The 21,312-nt window shown below is 41.3% G+C and overlaps 1 protein-coding gene across 1 annotated transcript in view; it reads left to right on the top strand.

Annotated features, from left to right (window-relative positions):
* PACRG (parkin coregulated) overlaps positions 1-20,468 on the top strand; it is a 459,177-nt gene extending 438,709 nt beyond the window's left edge. Inside the window, exon 5 of the mRNA XM_014858375.3 lies at positions 18,981-20,468. Within this exon, the coding sequence (XP_014713861.1) occupies positions 18,981-19,141 (161 nt within the window). The 3' untranslated portion in view covers positions 19,142-20,468. The remainder of the gene's footprint in view (positions 1-18,980) is intronic.
* Positions 20,469-21,312: the final 844 nt, after the last annotated feature.

The following is a 21,312-nucleotide window of genomic DNA, read 5'->3' as shown; positions in this document are numbered from 1 at the left end:
TTAAAATTAAGTAAGCTAAAATACAAAAAGATGCTTAGCACATCTCGTGCCTGACACATGGTAAGAATTAAAATTTAGATTAAATCATATGAAATTGACATTTTATTAGTCAAAAATGGTTGAATATTAGCAACGTCATCTAGTTAAATATTAAACAATGTTTTATTATCACTGTAGGCACATACACATTAAAAAAAACCTTATATGCATTCCAGTTTTATCAAAAACTTTGTTTTCTCTGTTATTTTAATTCTTCTTGAAGAAAGAAGAATGACATGAACCAAAATATATTTCAGACCAAATAATCCACAGAGATTAGGAGGTGCCCTCATCCTACAGTGATTACGGGGTCAACCATCAGGGATTTCTGAGTCAGCTGGGGTTGACCTCACTGACCTTGGGCTCCCTGGGAGAGGAAGCAGGTTGTAATGGAAATAGCTGAGGCTTCAGCTTTAGATAGACCTGAGACCAAATCCCATCTCTGACAATTTACTCCTCTGTACAATGGGTGGATTCAGAATATTAATGAGCACTCCATAAACTCCTTGAGTTGATCCTGGTAGGGAAGTGAAAGAAACTAACACTTGAGTGCCCAATAATTGTCATGCTTTGAGCCAAGTACCTTATATAAGTGAGTTCATTTAGTTCTTACAACCACCCCGTGAGGAGGCATCAATACAGATATTCCAGTGATGATTATAGTACCAAATAACAATGACAAACACTGATACCACGCTTAATAGTATGTAACAAGTGCTTTACGTAGAGAACCTTATTTAATCTTCGCAGCAGCACTAGCTAGATATGGAGGAAGGGTAACCATTATGTGTCTTTGCCATCATCTTCATCATCACCACAACCTCACAGAATTGTTTAAGGATTAAGTGAAGGAACATAAATAAAACTTCTGGCCTGATGCTTGACACCCGGCTCTCCCCCTCTGCCCTGAGGCCCCAAACTTGTTTCCAGGCCCATGATCTTCTGCTCAATCAGAAGTTCTCTTAACCAACCGCAGGCAGGATGCAGTTATCTGTTACCTCCTGGAAGCAGGAGACCGGCTCTGCCCACCCCTCTGGCAGCCAGCAGCCAAGCCATTTTCTCTGGAGCACCTTTCTCGACCACCATGGTCCCTTGGGTTATTGGAAGACTTTTGAGAACCCATTTTTGGTGGAATTCCAGCTTCGTCCTGCAGGAAATACACCCCCAAAGTCTATTCCTTTCCTCAAATTCTGATTTGCTTTCTTATAGCTCTTAGGTTTGTGAGTCAACTTAGTTCCATCAAGCAAAAAATAATTACAACAGAACTTAAAGGGATTTAGAATTTTGATTAGTTTTACTTATCATCAGCTGTTTAGATCGGTAATGTTTGAGGTCCTGGTTATGTCTTTCTTTGTAGGATTAATCAATGGTTTGCTGACAGACTCGATCCTGGAGTAGTGACTGTAGCAGCACACTAACTCATGCATCCTTGCGATGTACTTCATGCGTTTTATTTTGTCTTTCGGATAGGGCAATAATTAGACCTGCCAGTAGCTTTTCAATATGAGAAAAATATCTTTAAACGCTTCACACAGATTTCTGTAAACAGCTTGCTTTTTCTCAGTTTATAACACATCTTATAACAGGCTGTAATTAGATCAAAGGAAGTGAAAAAAGTAAAAGAAATACCCAGATAATTCAGAACTAAAGATCACATGACTGAAATATCGATCCAAATAATTATATTTACCTTAACTAATTGAATGGCATGTCAGTTACCAATCTGACCTTGCAATAACTCAGTGCCAATCAGAAATTCAAAGTCCTTTGAATGTTTGTTTCTACCTTAAAATCTGCTCTCAACGTAATACACAACTTCTTCCCACTATAATGCTTTGTTTAATTAGTTAAATTGAAATAATATGTAAAGACTTTTTTTCTCCTATTATTCACTAAAAAGGGCATGTAAGTTCGTCATCCGACCTCAAAACAAAATCGACACAACTGTGTTTATTTGTGCCTAAAAGAGATAGCAGTACACCCACTGAAATGCGTCTCCGACCAGAGGTCATGGTTAAAGTTATTGGCGTGGTTTTATAAGGAGGCTCATGTTGCAGCTGTCTGCACTGTCCCTAGGCTGAAGATAAATAGCAGACTTTAGTTTCCACTGCTACTGGTCTTTTAACCTTCAATAAGAACAAATGTTCCAGCCTCGCTCCATCTGCATCCTCAAAGTTTATCTCCCAGGACCTGCCAGCCATCTCTTAGCTATCTGCCTCCCAGCCTTCAGCTTGGGATTCCTGGAGGCGAGAGTCCGGGCCACTTTCATCTTTTGAGGCTCCCCATAAATTAAAAAGTGTAGAAATGCCAACACAAGGTTAACGCAATTGCAGTGTATCGCGAATGTGTCCATGTAAAAAATTAATGCTTTTCACACACAAACCAAAAGAACGATGATTTTCCAGATGACCTCATTTGTAGATAATCCAATCTGAAGATAACCCCCAAAGTCTCGACTCAAGGCACCTTGTAAACATGACGGCTGGACCAAACAGCATTCAAGGTCGTGCCAGTGACTAGCCTCGTGGATAAGTGAGTATGGTCCTTCATAGGATAGCCTAGGAAGCAAACTGGTAGGTGGGTGGGAGGTTTTTAATTCATGTTTATAAGATCAGAGCTGGCCACGAGCATAAGGGGACAGCAACAGCTCAGGGAAGGGTGGTTCTTGCCTCCCCAGGTCAGGGAGAATGTTTCATACCAACAGCTGCAACTCCTCTCAGCTCGCAATCAATGCTCATGGCTCAGGCAGAGGGACAGGTGCAGGCAGAGGTGGGGGAAGCTCCTGAGGCTCAGACGCTGCTTGCTTCTCCCTTCTCCCCATTCCGTTGACTTCCCAGCAGAGCCTCGCTGGCCTGGGGCAGAGAAAAGGCCCAGGAGCCATCGGAGGGAGGTGGAAGGGACAGAGCACCAGGAGGAAGGAGCCCTCCCTGCTCCAGCTCCCCGATGAGTTCACAGCACAGACAACACCTCTAGTCCACCAACTCCACGCGGAGCTATAACGAGTCCAGGGTCCAAACAGGTAGGCAGGTGAGAGATGGGCAGGGGCAGTGAGGACAAGAGCAGGCTCAGGAGGGGAGGTGGCAGAAGCTTCCTCCTACCCATGGGAGGAATGATGGGGGGCCTGATATTGCCGTCCGTGGTCGTGGCATTCAGCTTCCTCCTGATCTCATGGGGCACACAGGACTGGTCCAGGTTGTACTGAATCACAGCCCGTTTGCACAGTCTACACAAGGGCAAAAGTCTAAAACGTGTGGGGAGTCAGAATGATCTATGAGGTCATCAAGGACAAGTTGTAAGGAAAGCTTTTTAGAAACTAATCACTATAAATGTTCATCCTTCTGGGAGTGATAATCAATTAAATTGCTCTAAGTAATTTACTGATTATGCGATTTCCTCTACATTTCTTAACACAATCCCTCAGATTCTTTTTCAAATCTTAGGGTACTACTGCCTCAGAGACCTTTAGAAGTTACAGCGACTCTTTGGGCCGTTCTTCTGCCCTCTGAAATGCTGCTTAATGAAGCAGTCAAAAAAGAAATGAATGCTGGAGTGTCTCGTGCTCTAGAAAAATCTAACTGCAGAGATCTTGTTCACTCCTTGGCTTCCCAGGATGTTATGAGACTTTGTTTCTTTTATAAAAACAACCCAATAGATAAATAGGCAAAGATAAAAATAAATCATTCTTCTAAGGAAAAAAAACTCACGTAGCAAAAAGAAAAATGTGTTGGAAAATGTTAACCCTCTTCCATAATTAGAAAAATGCTAACTAAAGTAACCTTAAAGTAACATTTTACAACACTGAATTAGCAAACAAAATTTTAATTATAGCCCCCAATGCTGTGATAAATAGATAAGTTCATGTGTAGCTGGTAGCATTATAAATTGGCATAACCTTTCTGAAAATCAATCTGGCAATCTATGTAGCAATAACTACAAAATATTCCTATTCTTTGAAGTGGTAACTTCACTTGTGAGAATTATTTTAAGGAAATAATAGAACTAAAAAAAAAAAAAGAGTAACCGCACAAAGATGTTTATTGCATAATTATCTAAAATTTTGAAAATCTGGCAGTAGACTTAATGTCCTTTACTAGAGGAGGATGGCTAAGGAATTTACACTCCGTTCAACTCTGTTGCTGCTGAACAGTCACTAAAAATTACAATTATGTGTAGTATATATCAGTGTTGAAAAGAACACGATAACTTGGTGAAACTGTGCACTCTGACGACAATTTGTTCCCACCTCAAGGCCTTTGTTTACATTTGCTGTTCTGCACCGCGCCTCCTTCCCAGGCTGCTTGATGCAGAGCTGGCTTCTTCTCAGCATTCAGATTTCAGCTGAGGTTTCATGTCCTCAGGAGACCTTCCTGATCACCCACCCAGGTTGGTCCCTCTCAGTCCCTCTCTGCCACATCACCTGTTTTCGTGTCACTCTCTGAAATGCTCTGGTTCCCTCATTGGCTGATTGGTGTATTATCTGCCTCTTCCACCGGAACGTGAGCTCCCTAGTTCTCCACTCTACCTCAGCTACCAGAGCACTACATACCTGATCCTGAAATCACAGAAATTGGACAATAACATCCGAGTTCAAATGAGAACTTGGTTCCTGATTTCCTCCCTGGATTTATTGTCTCATTGCTCATATCCTCACACTGGGAAAGCCAGTTTGCAAACAGCTCTGCTCTGGGCATGTAGAAATTGTGTTTGAACACCAGGCAGACCATGCTAGGGAACAAGGATTCTCTGCACTGCCTCTGTGTCACACAGCTGCTCTCTCCCACCATGGGGTGCTGTCCTTCTCCTGTGGGTACCCCTCCCATAACCCAAGCCCATAGATATGTCAGGGCTGGTCAGCCTCACTAGACCTCATATCCTCCAGCCGGGCTAGCCTATGAGGACGGAGGGCAGGCTACAGATTTGGTGTTGTCCCAGAGGCCAGGAGGGTTGCCCATCCACGAATCTTCCTATGCCAGACTCCCTTGACTCCCGAAGTCCCCAACATTAGAGCTGTTCCTCTGAGCCAAAGGTCTCTACAAAAATATAAACAGCCTTGAAACAAGGGCCCACCATCACATGGCAGATCTTTAAGTCAAAGAACATAGGTCTTGCCCATAAAAGCATGTGGAGGGGCAGTGTTCTTCAAGAGAGAGTATTCCAAGAAGCTGGAACTAAATGGAATGATTTCCTTAGACGCCTTGGGTGGTTGAGGGATAATAGACACCTGGCAGTGGACACTGGAGTAAGAGCAAGGGGTCAATTGAGCCTGTGGTCCAGGTCTTTCCACCAATCTCCTGGAGGCTTTCCTTGTCCAGGCCTAACTCAGCAGGAGCCAGCCTGGTCAGATGTTCAGCAAGTGTGCTTGTTCGCCAGGACATTGACCCAATGTACTCTGAGCTCCGAGTCTGCTATACAAATGCCAAATTTGGGAGCCTGGCCAGGGGCAGGAGTTGTGAGGTCCACATTCCTAGGGGCGTAGGGCCATGCTTTGAAGGGTCTAGAAGAGAAAAGAGGGCTTCTTTGGGCTCAGAGGCCAACACAGCAAGCCATGCAGTGAAGGTGGCAGATGGGGTGATTTTAGCTACAGTACAAGAAGCAGGGGAGCAAGGTTTCTAAACTCCCCCATCTCGGTACTCCTCCTGCAGGGCTAAGACAGGAGCCGCTGGAGACGAGCCTCCCATGCTTCCTTATGTCTCACTGTCTCTTCCGCAGCATAGCTCTTCCCTTGTGGTCGGCAATAGGCAAGGACACCTTCTTTCTCTCTCTCTCTCAATTCAGCTCCTTGCTTGATATAAAATGGAAATTATAACACATTGTTGTTAGTATGTATTAAGTGCAATTAGTGCCTCAAAATACAAAACAGGGAAACCCAAATATACGTTATTTTGCAAATATTAAGTCCCTAGGAATGCTACAGAATAAAGACCTGATTGTGGCTTGAGGCACAAGTGTCAGGTTTGCGTTCAAAGACAAAATCCACTTTTTCCTGATGGTTTACCAGGACTGCATCCCACCAGCCATCCAGGAGAAAAGCGGAACTTAGGAAAACTATTGCGTGTAAGCTTAAGCCATAAATTCTTTGCTTATAAAGTCCTGCAACCAAGTATCTTGATCAGAGATACAAGCAGGGTCCGAGGGACCAGTCCAGACTAGAAGAGCAAACGGCAGGTGAGTAATGAACAGCCCAAAGATGAGGGCTCCATGTTCACGGTGAATCCGCGTGACCATAAACTCGCTCTGCTGCATGAGTTGGAAATAAAGCAGCTCAGGTCTGCTCCTTTTCTCAGGCTGTGGAGTGAACCTATTTTATAAACAATAAAGCAAAAAGCTTACTCCATGGTGTTCTGTGGGCTATCCTTCCTGTCCTACCCACAGGAGAGCTAAATTAGGGACAATCTGCTGTTACCCAGGAACAGGAACACTGACCTCAGAGTAGCTACAGTAATAATTGTTGAAATTCATCAACAGCTTGTTATGTTCATAAAGACATAACATATATGCTCTCATTTTCTCCTTGCACCTATTGTTACAGGCGGGTATTATTATATCCATTTCAATCAGAGATTCAATAACAAGCTGAGGGTCCCACGGAGCTGGGATGCAAAGCCATCTGTGTTCAAAAAGCCTGACCACATGGCCTCAACCCCTTGGGGATACCGTTGTTTTATTTCCATGCTGCCTTTGTCTGGACTCACCTACTCCTCAAATCATGATTCAGAGGAAAGCAACTGTGTGCACTATGCTGAGGAATTTCAAGAGATAAAAAATGCAACTCAGGCAAATAAATATTCTTTATTCAAAAGTATCAAAAGTCAGCATATTTCTCCTATCAGCATTTCCAAACAAGCCTTAGTTTCAATCTTGTGCAAACCCAATTTTGCTGTTATGGCAAATTAAATGGCCGCATTTTCCTTTTTTCCCCACAATTTAGTTACCTCTTTTCTTTTTTTTTTTTTTTTTTTACCATGTGGCCAAAACTTTGATTAGAATTTAGCAAAGCCCTGAACATTTGTGAAAATGTCCTTAGCCAAGCTCAAGTATTTTCAGATTGTGTTCTGTATTAATATGCTTGGTGGCAAAGTGGATGTCTCTTGCCACATTTAACTCACCAGTGTAGAAGCTGATAAAAGTTGATAGTCAGAGCTCGGAAAGATATCGCGAGGTTATTTTAAGCTGAGACAGTCGTAAAAGGCTTAAAGGTTTTAACTCTGTCACTTTCACAGCAGTTAACTCAGTTCAGCCCAGCAGACTCCTTTGATTTGTTCATTAAATATATTATTTTTGCATTAATTAAGCTCATTTGATGAGAAAGATTCTCACTCCGTAAAATTTCCAGCTAATGGCTTGGAAATCTATTCAAATTTTGCACCTAATAATTCATTTTAGAATTTTCAAAGGGTAGGTGGTTGAGGCAAGCTGAGATAAATCCCAGATGATGGGGGACACATCTGATCTGCAGAAATGGTGTAATGTGGTCTTTCATTGTAAGCACCATTAGTGACTTTATCTATTATTTTCTGCAACAGAACAAAGAGTACATCAAGACCACGAAGGTCTTTTACTTTGTGGCTCAGTGCCCCCGTGTGCGGGCTTTCATCTAAAATGATTTAACCAAACTTTGTTGTGATGGCGATCACCAGTGTGGACACACACGGGCTTCTGAGTTCTGAGGTCGTTACATGGATGAAAGTTCTAACAAAGATAATTTGATAACTATATCTCTCCATAGTTTACTCCACTAGCTGGCAATACTTGTTAGAAATCTGAGATTTCTTTTTTCATTTTTCTGCCTCAATTATTTAAGAAAAAATTAGAACTGAAAATGGGTTTTTGGTTAATGTTTCCCGGAAATGGAAAACTATGGTAACAGCTGTGGTTTTTGGCTCGTTTTAAAAAGTTTTCAGCATCAATCTAAAGTACTAAAATTATTTCCAATAGGTTTGCATCACTCCTGAAAGCAGCAACGAATATTTCCTTTTCAATTAAAATCATTTATTTGGCTATTTCTTGAACTGACTGAAAGTTACCATGTAGCTATGTAAGAAATTATATTAAGCAAAATTTAGATATTAAACAAAAACATTATCAAAATTCAGCATTTTCTTCATCTTGGAGAAAAGGTCACTAATAAAGTGAATGGGATAATCCGATTTTTCGTTTTGGAAAAAGAAAGGTTTTTATTTTCAAATTTAAGGGGCCGGCCTGGTGGCGCAGCGGTTAAATTCACATGCTCCGCTTCTCAGCGGCCCGGGGTTCACCAGTTCGGATCCCCGCTTGGCACGCCATGCAGTGGTAGGCATCCCACATATAAAGTAGAGGAAGATGGGCAGGATGTTAGCTCAGGGCCAGGCTTCCTCAGCAAAAAGAGGAGGACTGGCAGTAGTTAGCTCAGGGCTAATCTTCCTCAAAAAAAAAAAAATTTAAGAGTGATCCAGGTAAACCCTACTTTAAATCAAAGAGGACTTGGAAAAAAGAGGATGCTATCTAACTATCCATGTAGTTAAACTCATCTGATCAAGCCTTTCCAAATTCACATCAACACTATTCCATGGATAAGAACTCATATGTATGTAAATTTTAAATAAAGAATAGGAATTAGGCAAATTGTGGGCCCGACATTTAACATACAATGTATTTAGAACTGAATTTGCGTATATTGTATCTGGATTCATAAACCCACAAAGTAGTAATTGATTCATTCATTCATCCCTTTTACAAGTGTTCACTTTGTATTTGATGCCAATGAACCAGGTTTATGATATAAATAGCATGATCCTATCCTTCAAGAAGTGGTACACTATAGGAAAACTAACTAAACATAAAACATTTCCTAAGGGTTCCAGAGTGGCATGTAAACCAGGAAAGGGAGGGATGACTGACTGTGGTTCTAGGAATTCAAAAGAAGGAAAGATGATTGTGGAGTCGCCTTCACAGAGGAAGTAAATCCAAAACTAGCCTTGATAAAAGCTAAGCTTGGACTTACCAGGAGGGAGAGGGCAGCATATTCCAATGGGAATTTTAAAGACATGAATGGAAATTGCACACATTAGGATTAGTAAGAAATCTAGTCTGAGTGGAGCAGAAGGTCTTATGGGGAAGGAGCAAAATATCAGATTGGCTTCACAAGGGAGAGCGGATACAGATGGCCCAGATAGTGGGGAATTGGAATTGGATCCATCATACAACATGGAGATATTGGGCATGATCAGGAGAGAATGTGATTAGGAAAATCAATCTGTAGGATAAATTAGGAAAAGGAGAGCTTGAAGGTGGAAAAACCAAATAGACTATTAGCTCCAACCAGGGGTGGGCTACAGAAGTAGCCCTGGGTCTGGGTTTATTAGACAGACCCACCAGGCACTACACAATAGCAATCCAAATAAAGCAAAGGAGGATTCAACGATGACCCTAATGCTTGGAGCTTGACTCAGGGCTTGCTCGACTAGCAAAGTCAGCTCTTACCTTGTGGGGGCCAGTTGAGGGCCTCCACGCAGGATTAGATCCCGTCATGTATTATTCAGGAATCAGAACAATTTCCTGAAGGAATACTAGAAACCCTCTACTCTTCATGGAGAATGGCAGCCTTGAACCTTGATTCATAAACTGCCCCAACATCTGTGGTTTGAATCTGGCTTTTTTTTTTTTAAGGATATAGAAAGTCCATTGAGATAGCTACAAGAGTCCTACTATCTGCCTTCTCACCCTCTTCCTACTATCCTGCAGTAACAGGTTTTCCCAGCACCTCTGGTCTGACCATATCAGAGGTCCCTCCACGAGTAGCAATGACACCCTGGACGGTGGCTCTGAGACTGCTTTTCTATCTTGTTTATGTTAAAGCCCTATCATTTCCTCATCTGTAAGACTGTATAACTAATACCTACCAGATCTAGAAATCAATCATAAATAAAGATGCGAGGGATGGAATGTGAAATTAATGCTAGAATTTCCCCGTAGTCCTCATGTATCATATGGCATTGCAAAAAAGTCCTTGAAATACTCAGCCTTGATTTTTGTCTTCCTGCACATACCTCTGTAAAAGACGGCATTAGTTCAAGGATTTATAATGGAGTGAAAATAGCATAATAGACCGTATCATAAAAATGAAGCTAAGATGAGCAGTTTGGGGGTGCCCTATGAAACACGAGTTGACTGGCTTCGGCAAGTAGAAAATCTCCCTCAACGTTTATTCACCTAGACCCCCCATCCCAATGGCATTCCTTCTCTTTGGGATTAAAGCTCTTCTGTAGTTAGAAAGGCAAGGTTTCTGTCCCCTTGCAAGCTCCCTGTGTTGACATAGGATGCTTAGACCTCTCTTTCTGGATCTTCCCATCATCCTTCTCATTGCACTTCAGCAGACACCTACCACAAGTTCTCTTTTTAGTATCCAAGTATCACATGCTGCTTGTGTCACTTTACTAAGTTATTTCACCTTTCTAAACCTCAGTTTGCTCCTCTGTGCAGGGGAGCCAATAACAGTATTTAGCTCACAGGGCTATTCTTAGTTTTAAATGACATTATGGTAGTATTATTATTGTTGTTATTATTACTCCACCATGAGACAGGCCAGCAGGGAATAGATTTAGGACAGAGAGCTGGACTTAGAACTCTGCTCATTTTTAGACACAGTCTGCTCACTGAATCACATTGGCCAACAAGAAAAGAGAGACACTTTCACTTCACAAGTTGGAATTCAGCTTAATTCAATGGCAACTGAATCTACTGTTAGAATTATCCTGTCGAGGTATAAATTGGTGAATCCCCCTATTTTTCTCAGTATAACTTCCAGGTCAAAATAGTCATTAATCAGAGATGAACCTAACTTGCCTTGTTGTAGTCTCAACCAAATCACTTCGCATTGAATGTACAAAATATCAACCTATACATTTGATATTTATTCTAGGAAATCAAAATCTGCATAGACTTATTGAAATAGCAGAATGGCATAACTTTTGGTAGCGTGTCAACAAACAATTTGAGTTTTTGACAGTGCTCTCTTTCTTAACTAGAACTAATTATGTAAACTTTGGTCTTTTGGTTTTTCCTAGAACTTGATTTGAAAACTGAATTTGAGGCCTATGAGATTTGTGAAATTCTTCAAATTTGAAGAATTATACAATTCCTTTATGGTCATCTTTTCAGTTGAAATACAATGCCTCCATTGAATAACCATCGTTTCCAAAAGTGTATTCCAAACTTTTGTTGTAATATTATAAAATGTAATGTTAGGATGGGTAGGAAACAGAGATCATTTCCTTCTTTTTACAGGAGAGGTAACTGACATTCAGAGAAATTAAGTAACCATCTATAGTTAAACATCTAGTAAGTTATTAAATATTGCAGCTACTGTATTATTCAAAAATTTTATCACAAGTTATTAGCCTTGAAGTCCAATGTTTTTTCCACAATACCAGTGCATGCCAATGTTATCATTGTTAATTTCCTAGAGAAATAAATCTACTTTGCAGTTGGAAAATGGCAATTGTTTAGAATTTTTCATTGTCTGTCTGAAGGAAAATTTAAATATTTCATTGACAATTGAGCCAAAATGTATGATATCTTCATTTCACAAGTGACCAGCGCCCTCATGCAGAAGATGAAAACCTTTTCTTGAGTTTTCAGTACCATGATAGCTTAGTAGCCTCCTGCTTTAGTCACCCAGCTCCAGTGTCAAAAAGAGAGGAAGAGAGAGAGACATCCAGCTGAGAATCAAGATCTCGCTTCAAAGCTTTTATCTTCAGAGGAAAGAAATCTTGTGAATTTCATTCATGTCAACAAGATCTGAGAAGACTTGAAGTATTTAAGCCCTTGGGCATCTCTAGCATGCCAGATGCTGTGGTTATTAGAAGTTTTTGGTTGCAAAACCATCTCAACTTTGATTCACACCCCCCATGAACCAAGGCTTTGGAAATATCCATTGTACAGTGACACTTAAAGGTATGTTGAAAACCATCACTTTCCAAGAGGAGATGAAGTCAGCCAGGGAAATGGTAGTTAAACTTAGGCCAAAACGGGAAACACCCGGAATTCTGAATGGGGTGACACATGTTATGGTTAAGAAAAAAAAAAAGATCAGTCCTCTCAAAGTACCGTAGCAAAGCTATAAAAGAAAGTGAAAGAAGCATTTGTTTAGGATTCTAAAAGCAGATAACCTCAAAATATCTCCCCAAAGCATTCGTTCTCTTACTCAGTGTAGAAAATGAATTAGATCCTAGATTTTCTTCCTCTCTTTTCTTTCTCCTCTGTTCTCTCATCTCCAAAAAGGATCAGACTGGAATTCACAATTATTTCTACTGTAATTTTCCAAACTTTATGGGAGAAAGTCCTTTTATTCCAAAATAGATAATGCTATTTCTATAAAGTAAATTGAGTCCAAGCTAACCCCAAATAAACATATTTCTACCCAAACTAATGTTGACAATTTAATTGAGGTCTTGAAATTGAAAATTTCTTAAAAGATAAAATATGTCTGTCTTTTTTCCCTTTCTTAAGTCAGATTAAAAAGAAAAACACTCAAAAGCCACCATTTCTAAACTCATAAATATCATGAGTTACCTTTTTAATATCTTTTTTAAATGATGTTCTCTCTTTAATAAATCTCGTTTGGAAAATGTTAGTTTTAGTCCATAAAAACTGACATTTCTGCACAACTAGAAGGCCCTATAGCTAGAATATACAACTATGTACTTGGGGGCTTTGGGGAGAAGAGGAAAAGAAACCCCTGACATTTTTGCTTAAATACCCATAAGTTCAAATGGGGAATTACTCTTTGGGTCATCTCGATTTTATAACTGCTAAATCCACGAAACCCAAAAGGGAAATTTGTTCAGAATCATCCAACAGAAAATCTGTGATGGCTTAATGTCATCAAAAAACATCATAATAATATTTGCAATAGGTTCCACCTGCACGTACCTGCCAAGACCTGAACCCAGGCCCCAGGGCTCCCTTATTTCTCCACATCAATGACATCACTGACACCCAAGAGGAGGAACACAGCTTTGGCTGTGACTGATGCCATCAAAGGTTACAAGTCTTGACAGGTAAAACACCTTTCATCTGGGCTCTAGAGCTCTTGAAATTTTTTAGTTCAGCATTTGAGAAGCCAAAAAAACAAAAAAAAACAAAAAAAACGCCTTATCTGATCCAGAAAAGAAAGATTTGGCTTCTTCTATTACCATTTTTTTTTTCACAGCACTCAGTGTTGCTTCAGGGAGCCCGTCCAGCCCCAGTGGGCATGCACCATAGGACAAGAGTTCTTGCTGCACGCTACGCTCACCAGCCATTTCACCTAGGGACATGGGGTGACAAATGTGCTCTCTGCAAGTCACTTTCTATCGATGGGCATTCTCACACTGAGAAAAGCTCCAGGCTGGACGTGGCCTGGATTCACGTTCAAATACCGTGCATGCAAAGCGGCCACACTTGACAACACACCAGACTCCACACACAAATGGCCAGAGAAACAGTGGTAGACCAAGGGAGGGTGTAGCCAAACCATGATGCGTCAGCAGCAATTTATTTCAAAGCCTTGGTTTTATGACTGTAATTTAGCCTTAGGTGCGCTGAGAGAATCGGTCTGCCCGGCTCACTGTCTGGTGCTGCCAAAGGCTACGGGGAATGTTGTTCCGTCAGGTTAATCATCGTTTATTTGTCTGAGGTATTTGCAAATTTCTACAGTTACTTTAAGTGCTATTGTACACCTCAGAGGTAACATGAACCATTGTTGTTACTGAGCACAGCCAGTTACATCATGACATGGGAGCTTCCAAAAGTTAGAATTTAGTGTGAAGAAAGATGGGTAACGATAGTCTGGACATCACTTGAGTCATCCCTTATCATTTCCTGATTCACTCAGGTGGTTTTTGAGTTTCCCAAGCTAGTGTTTTCTCTAAGAATGTTTAGTTCCCTGGCTTCTGAAAGAACCCAAGTCGTGAGCAATTTCAGGACGACAGGTGGGGGTGGGCACCGACGCTTTCCTTCCTGCGGACCCACCGCCTCTCCGTTGCGTGATCCTGCTCGTCCCTCTTAGGATGCAAAGCTGCTGCTTCAGCTACGACTTGTGCAAAATTGATGGAAGCGCTTCTTTTCCTGAAATTGTGCCTATTTATTTTCTTATTCATGAAAGTACAGGTAGATTTCATAAATTATTTCATCTGTTGGTACCAAATAAATAATACTTCAGGTATGTTGAATAAACACCCTGAAGAAAGCAATTGTGTTTTATATCTCTGATGCCTGAAATAATGCTTTCATTTCCAAATAATTCCTTTGTATATTACTGTTCATATAAGAACATCTACACATTTAACATCTAAGAGTGTTTGCCAAAGCACATGAAAGTCAGAGAAATCCAAATTTGAATGGAACTCAGGATCCTGAGTCTCCCCATGGCCATCCATCCACTCTTTTACTGCTCTTCATGTCTCCAAGATAAAAGGACTCGCATGTCTGACATGGACAAGAGTTCTCTCGGGACACAGGTTCCAGTGGCAATCTAAGTGGTAAGGGAGATGCCCACTGCCCTGAGGCTCTGAGGTCAGGGTGCACAAGCCGGGACTTATTTCCATGGCAGGTGTACGTGATCATTGTATTCTCCAAGAGGACGGCCAGGTAGGCTTCCCCAGCTTGATGACAAGCTCCCCAAAGGCAAGAGCCTTTTTTTTTATATTGCATACCCTACAGCGCTTAATAGAGTGTTCAGTCTACACAGAGAACATCGTGTCATAATAACGGCTGTTGGTGTCACGACCAAAAGTGCTCTTCAGTGTGGTGAAGCAATGCTGTCAAGGCCAACTGCAGCACCAACTTGGGAAGACCTTGCTCAAACTTGTCCTGATTTCCGGCTTTGCTTTTGGTTTTTTCTTTTTTCCTGTAATAGTAGTAACTCAATAAAGGAAAAGAACAAATCTTCTACACAGTCTAGAAATTGCAAAAGTGCTAAGACAATATTTCATAAAATCCTACATGGTACATGTCCGCTGCCGGACCATGTCCACTGCATAGCAGTTATCTGTGTGAAATGTAAATGCGTCTCATAGACATGCCCTTTGCGGTGGCCCTTGGTGGTGAGGTGTTTATGGCAGTCACTTCACAGCCACAAGCTGAGTTCATGGACCGGGAGAAAACCGTTGCCAGATGAAAGACTGGGATATATGCGCATCCCAGTTCAGACCAAAATGGCACCTAGAGAGAGAAAGCATCCCGGTTAGGACAGTATAAAGAGGGTTAGATAGAAAAAGAGTATGTGTGTGCTTAAACATATTGCCTACATAATCAAAAACAATGTCAACATTCAGGATCATAAATGTGCTTAAAATCATTCCTAACAGGGAACAACTTTCAAGCAGTAGCTGCATGCCTTCTGCACGCAAGACTCTTTGAGAAACTAAATCTGTTGTTCTACTCTGCTAGCATATTATCCCTTTAGAAACGCAAAGTCTGGTTTAAACCTTTGTTATAGTCCTATTTGTTTGTTTATAAATAAAAGATATCTTTTCCATCATCAATGTATCTTTCCAGCTGCTGGATATAAGATAGACTCCTAGTTTCCAAATTGAAATGTCATATTCCTAATCAGAATTGACAATTGTAAGTCACTTTTGAGCAAAAGAGAAACTTTTTAAAAACAAAAATGTAGACAAATGCACAGTGAATCGGCTTTTTTTTTCTTTTTTGAGAATTGTAGGGTGGTCTGAGAAAAGAGTCAGTGCAGTCAGGATTGCCCACTAGAGAGGACCACGTGGTATCAATCCACTTCCATCCACTGGGGAACTTTCCAACAGGTGAAGGTCTTTGGGTTCAATTAACAGTGAAGGAGGAGGAAGTTTATTTTAAAGTGCCGTATTCTCACAAGCAAATTTTCCAACAGCGTCGTATGTATTTAAAATGATAAGCTCAAGCTTACCACCTTAAATTCAGATTCTCAAGGAACCTGACAATATAGCAGCTTTGAAATAGACACCACATTGCTCACCTGCCTCTCAACGTGGTTTGACTCTGAACTTGCCCTGCCATCATTACAGCATGCAAAATAAGGGACATGTTCCCTTTTTGGTCTTTTTTTCTGCCCCAGTGATACACATTCTGTAACCACAAAATATTCCAACTCCAACTCACTTTTTGAATAAGCAACTTCTATTCTGCTCTGTTCTCTTTATCACTTGGGTTTATACACTGTTGAGAAACAAAAAAGCTACATAGTTTACTTACTCCTACAGTTAAATATTTTTTAAAAAGTAAGAATAGGTTATTATGGAAATAAAGTGTTGCTTGTCATTGTAGCATTCTGGAAGGCAGTGGAAAAAAGAGGGTGTGTTAAGCTTTCCATTGTGTGCAGACTTGCCAAATCCCCTCTGCCTCCATCAGGAAAATATGTCTGTCCCGTGATCTATTCAGTTCTTGACCTTTTGACTAATATGCCAACAAAAGGCACCATTTATTAGTGTTTAATTTACGTATCCTCGTCCATAAGGGACTGGATCGAGGCTGTCACAACTCAGCACCATCACCAATTATATTTCCCATGTGCTTTCCAGGGGGTTTCTGCTGTGGGCTTGGCTGTCCTATGCAAACCTAGGTCATGCCACCTTCTCCCTAAATCTACCTCTTTCGTGACCAGGAGGGGTTTATCAGGAATATCAGCTGGGGACAGGAGGCACACAAAGATCAGCCAAAGACTCTCGCTGGACATTCCTCACCTTCCGATGGGAATCCTGGGAAACTGACGTTGTTCCTAATAGATACGTTCTCCATTATCCATCTCCCTTGTCACACACATTATCTGTCCCTGTCTCTCCTGCCCCTTTTTCTGACTCCTTTGTTGCTTTTGTCCTGTCGTCTTTTGGACTTTCTTCCTTAACATCTTTTCTTTACACCTGTAACAAATATCAGCAACTCCCCTCCAACACACACCCGCACAAGCTTCCTCCTCCTTCACTGTTAATTGAACCCAAAGACCTTCACCTGTTGGAAAGTTCCCCAGTGGGTGGAAGTGGATTGATACCACGTGGTCCTCTCTAGTGGGCAATCCTGACTGCACTGACTCTTTTCTCAGACCACCCTACAATTCTCAAAAAAGAAAAAAAAAGCCGATTCACTGTGCATTTGTCTACATTTTTGTTTTTAAAAAGTTTCTCTTTTGCTCAAAAACAATAGGGCAAGAACCCTTTTGTCCAAACATCTTATTTTTCATTTATTCTATGTAACTGTCATAAATGGATATTTTGGACGATCAATTACTCTGTAAATCAAACTTTAATGTAAATCCAGCTGTCCAGGTCATAGCAGAAACACTCCCACCATGAAGAAGGAAAAAAGCACCTAATTACGATAGCTTTGTGAGCCATTTTAAGTTCATTTTTATGAAAAATTGATAGGCATTATAGCTATATGAGTCATAATCTCTTTCTCTTTCTGAAAATTAGTAATATTTCTGCCTGCCTTACCCCCACCAAAAGAAACTAATCAGGAGAACAATTCATTATCTCTGTGTTATAGAAGACAGTGATATTTCTCTAACAAGTTTCTGGAAAAATCAGGCAAAAGAACTGCTTATCTATGCTGTGTGGGATTGGAATTGTTACTTTTATTACTGATCTGAACCATTACTCAGTCGTTTTTAAAATGTCCAAAATAACTGGGCGTTATATAACTCTATTATATTCACATTCAAGCAAGATAAACATTTTGGAGCCATATTTGAAATGTGAATAAAATAAATACTTTATCTGGTAAAGCACACACTTTCAAGTTGCACCCTGTAGCAGTCCATGGCCTGAGCTCTCCTCCTCACCCTCCTCAGCCCTCTCAGCCCACACTGTTGCACTTGACTTTCATCGTTAGCTAAGACAGGGGTAATGTCAGCAGAGGCTCAGTAATGTCTCGCTTCCTGGGAGAATAAATGTTGTTGAAGCCCTTGGAAATCTGTGAGTGGACTGCAACATGAATGTGTGTAATGGTTATCATTAGAGAAAAAAAATCATGGGATTTATGAACTCTGGGTTGAAACAAAAGGTCTCCCATATTTGTCAGACTCCCACACACTTGGGTAATTCCTCTAACATCTCAGGGGTTGGGTGCGATCAGATACTTCCTATCCAGATGGTTTGAGAATGAGTTTTCTGTGCAGAGTGGAGTACTACTGCCAACACCTAGGTTCCCAAGGCCATCAAAGGCCAACCCTAGGACTTCCGCCCTCACAGGGCCTGAGAGGCACCTACAATGGTCACTTCCAGGTTCTGTCAGGCCAAGCCTTAGTGGGATCCTCTAGGCACCCCATGGGGCTGACCACCTATCTGGACTTAGACTCCAACACTAGTAGTGGCACAAATTCCCTGCGAAACCATCACTATAACTGTCATCGAAATGTTCATTAGTCAGTCAGGAGCAGCCACAGCAGGAAAGGCAATTTCCTCCTAGCTCATCTGCATCCAAGTGAGGGAAATAATTTCAGATAACTGAACACTTGGATTAGTGATACTTACAACAGAAAGAGTTCACTCTGTGGACGAAAGCAACAAGTCTCTCATTCCACAGTGTGTCCATTTCAAATTACAAAGGGCCAACACCCTAATCTGATGATAGAACATTCCTTCTGAATATACCGGGTTGGGATTTTGAAGGACTCAGGGTCCAAGAGAACACTCCTTATTGCAGTTGTCAGATTTGAGAAAGAGGTTCCCTGACTTGTGATCTGTACTATAACCATGATTAACTCACTTTCATTTACTCTATGTCTTTACTTTAGATTAATTTCCATCAGCTCCAATGTGGGATTTTGTACTTTTGTATATTTGGTACCACTCCTAAAACTCTGCAAGATCACAGAAAAATGTTAAATGCTATGTCTCCTAACACGCATTCAGAGAAAACGCCGAGACTGACGTGCAGGACCTTTTGGGAAACTGCAAAGAAATAACGGGCTTCTTTGTGTTTGCATGAACCAGTGAACTCCGGAGACGGCATTGACTACAGCCAGCAGAAGAGGGAGAACATCGGAGACCTGATCCAGGAGACGCTGGAAGCCTTTGAGCGCTACGGAGGAGAAGATGCCTTCATCAACATTAAGTACATGGTTCCTACCTACGAGTCGTGCTTGCTAAACTAACGGTGGGAACAGCTGGGAGTAGAGGAAGGCATCCCTCAGTGTTCTGATCATCTGTCTCTGCTGCTTTTAGCATCTCATTATTTGTGACTTCTATAGCTTTCTTTTCTACAGCTGCTAAAATAGTGGCTTGTGGACCATGGGACTGTTAGCCCTATTGAGAGCAAGGCTTTCCAATACATAAATAGTGCCTGTTTCTTAGATTACAATAGTGTACTGTGCTTATTTGTTCTAAGAGAAGAATTGCTTCTTTATACAGCTCGCACAGAAGCAGGAGTCCGAGTTAAACCTTCAGTTGTACAGACAATAAAACTATAATTTTCATACGCAATTCAGCAATTGCTGTTCTGTGTCTGCCTGCCCTGAGGGTGATGTCAGAGGTTGTAAGGGAGAGTTTATGCTGACTGCTTAATAGGTGTTTGTCGTGGAAGAGAAACCCCAGTTCAGCAGCACCTCTCTAGCAGCTGTGCGGAACAATGTGCTTTGACATTCAATAAAACTGTTGAATCTATATTCCAATTACAGAAGGACAGTTTCGCAGTCCGTTATGAAACTCAGCTATAAACGTAATTGATGCTTCTAGCCCGCTAGCGATCTGGGCTGGCAGGGGCTTTCCAGTTGACATTTGGGTGGGGTGGGGGAAGACTGGGAGAAGAGATGGGGGCAGGGTTAGGTGGGAAGTGTCACATGGCCAATCTTATTTTTAAAATGCTAGATTGAATCTTTGTCCTTCCGTAGTATGACATACTGCATCTCAGGACCCGATGTGTTATTGCCAAAATGTTATCCAGCCGTTTGTTTAGGGCTCTCGATAATTTTTTTAAATGACTTATATGCATCTTAGTGATTACACCTTGAAACAAATTGAATTCTGTTCCTTGGCAATTCTTTCCTCTGCCTCTTCCCACCAGTGGAATGGGTTCTCAGAGCACATCTCTGTGGGTATGATGGTAGTATTTTGGAATTTTATTGAGACCAAAAAAAAAGACAAAAGATATGCACTCTTTTGTTTAACCGAGAAAGAGAAAAGGCGCCCAAAGAGAAGACCAACTGTAAGACAATCCGTCCTGACAATGGCTTTTCAGGCACACCGGGCAGCCAGCTCTGGGCATCTGAAACCCAGCCCAGAAAGATTCATAAAGATGGAACACCAACTCCACACACCTGAGAAATACTGTACCTGCCCAGAAATGCATAGTCCAAAGTATCCCATTCTGTAGCAACGTGCAGTTTCCGCGCAAAAGTGAAGAAATAAATGTGTTCCCCCACATACCGAACGTTGACCTCGAGGTTGTTGTCACTCATTATTTGAGACACAAGCTTCTAAAGGCAAACATCAAATTTTAAAACTGCCTCATTATTCATCTTCCTTGATGAGTGGCTCAGCATATGAAATCTAGCATCTAAGCAGCCCCCGCCCTAGTTTCTGTAAGTGTTTTTTTAGGGTAAATGGAGATGCATGACCTGGTAAGACAAATTGGCTTTCATGTGAATATTTTGGGAAAACATAGCGAGAAGCAGACATCAACAAGTTAAGGCAGGTTTTCTCCAAACTATAATCTTCAATTGTACCCATCAGCTGTTGTCTTGGCATCAGTGATGTGATCGAAAAGAAACCAAAGTCCATGACGCTATTAGTTAGAATGATGGCTTCTTGGTGCCTTTGAAATTTCCTGCTGGAATTTCCGACATGGCTGTTAGGACTCACAGAAACAAGCCTGGCCTCTCAGAGAAACAGGCCTGGCCTCTCACTCCCCAACATGCTCCTGAAAACTGCCTGATGTAGGAGCCAGAAGACCTGCCACTGAGCCAAGAGCCCCAACTTTGGGTTGGAATTAGAACACCAGGGTTCATTTCCCAGCTCTGTCACTTATGAGCTGTGCTGCCTTTGTCAAGTTATTTGACCTCTCTGGGCCTCAGGTTTCCTCAGCTGTAAAGTCTAATGTTGTAAGGATTGAGGTGTTCCATGCAAGGTACCGAGTTTCATTTCTCATACTTGTTGGCCTTTTATTTCAAAGAGAATAACATGAATAATGACTAGTTTCTACCCCAGCAAAGCAATACATATTTGAAAAATCTTCAGACAATATGGTGCTTCTTACAAAGCAAAGGTGAGTTCTTTGTCATAAGCAGATGATTTTGCAGAAGACCAAAAAGACTACAGAGATAGCACA

The sequence above is a fragment of the Equus asinus genome, chromosome 1, assembly GCF_041296235.1.
Source record: "Equus asinus isolate D_3611 breed Donkey chromosome 1, EquAss-T2T_v2, whole genome shotgun sequence".
NCBI lineage: Eukaryota > Metazoa > Chordata > Mammalia > Perissodactyla > Equidae > Equus > Equus asinus.
This window is presented reverse-complemented; position numbering and strand designations above follow the sequence as displayed.